The sequence below is a fragment of the Acyrthosiphon pisum genome, chromosome X (assembly GCF_005508785.2).
Source record: "Acyrthosiphon pisum isolate AL4f chromosome X, pea_aphid_22Mar2018_4r6ur, whole genome shotgun sequence".
NCBI classification, from domain to species: Eukaryota; Metazoa; Arthropoda; class Insecta; order Hemiptera; family Aphididae; genus Acyrthosiphon; species Acyrthosiphon pisum.
In genome coordinates this window covers 105,996,672-105,998,851 of record NC_042493.1, presented here as the reverse complement: position 1 = coordinate 105,998,851, position 2,180 = coordinate 105,996,672, and the positions used below count along the sequence as shown (strand labels likewise).

The window sequence follows — 2,180 nt, the reverse complement described above, 5'->3', positions numbered from 1 at the left end:
TACAAATTTACATCACTACAAATGACACATTTTCGAAATCTAGTTGCAATTATTTTCCGCGAATTTGTTGCACAAGTATTGGGTAAACAAATTACGGAAGTTGATGCTGATGATTTTATCTGGTATTCGCTTACACTTAGAAAAACGATTGCTTGTAATGGTACCAGAGATACGGTAAAATGTATAATGTATATTTTAACTGGAAAACATGCTAAAACACAGGACGTTGGGGATTTAGTCACAAAATGGATCACTAGAGTATTACCGTTAACCAGAGTATGTACGTCCCTTAATTTAAATTCCAAATGTTTTACAGTATTTTTATTTTTATAGACAATTTTTGGTGGTATAGTTCTTGAAAAAAAATTCACGTTATCACCTAATGAATCATTTCCATATAATATTCAAAGAAATGGGTGGAAGACAAGAACAAGCAACTCTGTATTTGATCCTCACGAAGGAACATTGTAATACAAGAAATACAGAAATACAAGTCATCTTATATTTACCATTTTAATATAGGAAAAAATTATTATCTATTAGAACATTGGTCTACATCTATGACAAATATATTTAACTGCATATAATTAATTTAATTATTTTTTATTTATTTTAGTTGTAAAGCAACCTGATACAGTGCAAATGGAGTTAAAAGAAACTAGCGATTCAACTTCTGATGAATCGGAAGAATGTGAATCCCGTAGTGTAACAGATACAGGTATGTATACAAATTCATAATCCTGACAGAAGGTGTATATTTCTAGAAATATAAAAATAATCATATATATTATATCATGTTAATATAGAAAAAAATCATTATCGATCAGAATGTTGATCTACATCTTCGAAAAATATATTTAACTGTATATTATAACTAATTTAATTAGTTTTTATTTATTTTAGTTGTAAAGCAACCTGATACAGTGCAAATGGAGATAAAAGAAACTAGCGATTCAACTTCTGATGAATCAGAAGAATTTGAAATCTGTAGTGTAACAGATACAGGTATGCATACACAATTGCTTACATTTGATTCTGTTACATGTAATTATACTCCTTTAATATTTGTCCGTAGAAATGTGTCCGTACCCACAGTATCCGTGTACTGAATGTAGTAAATCATTTAAATATTTTTCTTGGCTTCAAAAGCACCGTAAGACACACAACAACCTCAAAGTTGAATGCACCAATTTGCCACAAACAATTATCATCCACAGAATCTGTCAAACGCCACATGTCTTTACATGAAAAAAAAAGAAAGAAGAAACACAAATGCCAGATATGCAGCTGCAAGTACTACCGAGAAAGTGATTTAGTTTACCATGTAAAAACAACACATGAACAAATTGAAAAAATAAAATGCACTCGGTTACGAAAAATTGTATAAAACCAAAAAATTAATGAAAGCACATTTCAATGAAGTACACCTGAAAATACAAAAATTTAAATGTTTATATATTGTGATGGAAAATTTGGAAGTTCCATAACTTTATTTCGACACAAAAAAAAGGTAATTTAAATATAATAGTTATACTAAAAATTAAAAAAAAATTATTTTATTTTAATTTTTCTCAATTTGTACATTAAATTTTAAATACAATACAATATACATACATAATTTACATACAATATAAGTACATACAGCGAATAAAATTTATCTACCTTCTGTTAGCTTAGCTTTTGTTGAAGGTAGAGAGTTAAATATAACATTTAATTATATTGTAATTTAAAAACTAATTTTAAATATTTTATTGGTATACTGTTAAAAATGATTTAAAGTAGAAATAAAGACAAAGTAAAATAATTTAATTTTTATATTATTCAGGAACACCCCGAGCCATCATAAAAATATATAAGCTAGCGTTAATTTATATATGTACGAAAAGAACAATATGTTTAATACAGACAACGATGTTATAGTTGCAGCTAAAAAATTTATAAAATCTGGAACAGTAATTAAAACACTTTGCGGGCAAACATCCCCAATCAAATCAGAAGACATAATAGTATGTATTGCTTCACTAAAACTATTTATAACGAATTCATTTTTTTTATATATATTTTGTTTTACAGATTGGTGTTAATGACTTTTCAATACTGAAAAGTAACAAATCTAAAAAAGACATTTTATTTTTGGGCCCTGCAGCTTATGTAAATCATTGCTGTTCGTTCAATACTGA

The 2,180-nt window shown here is 27.3% G+C and overlaps 1 protein-coding gene across 1 annotated transcript in view; it reads left to right on the top strand.

Moving 5' to 3' along the window:
* Window positions 1-1,248, top strand: part of LOC115033203 (zinc finger protein 431-like) — a 4,314-nt gene extending 3,066 nt beyond the window's left edge. The window contains exons 3-7 of the mRNA XM_029485374.1: window positions 44-276; window positions 353-467; window positions 617-718; window positions 904-1,005; window positions 1,076-1,248. Coding sequence (XP_029341234.1) covers window positions 44-276; window positions 353-467; window positions 617-718; window positions 904-1,005; window positions 1,076-1,248 — 725 coding nt within the window. The remainder of the gene's footprint in view (window positions 1-43; window positions 277-352; window positions 468-616; window positions 719-903; window positions 1,006-1,075) is intronic.
* The last annotated feature ends 932 nt before the right edge of the window (window positions 1,249-2,180 follow it).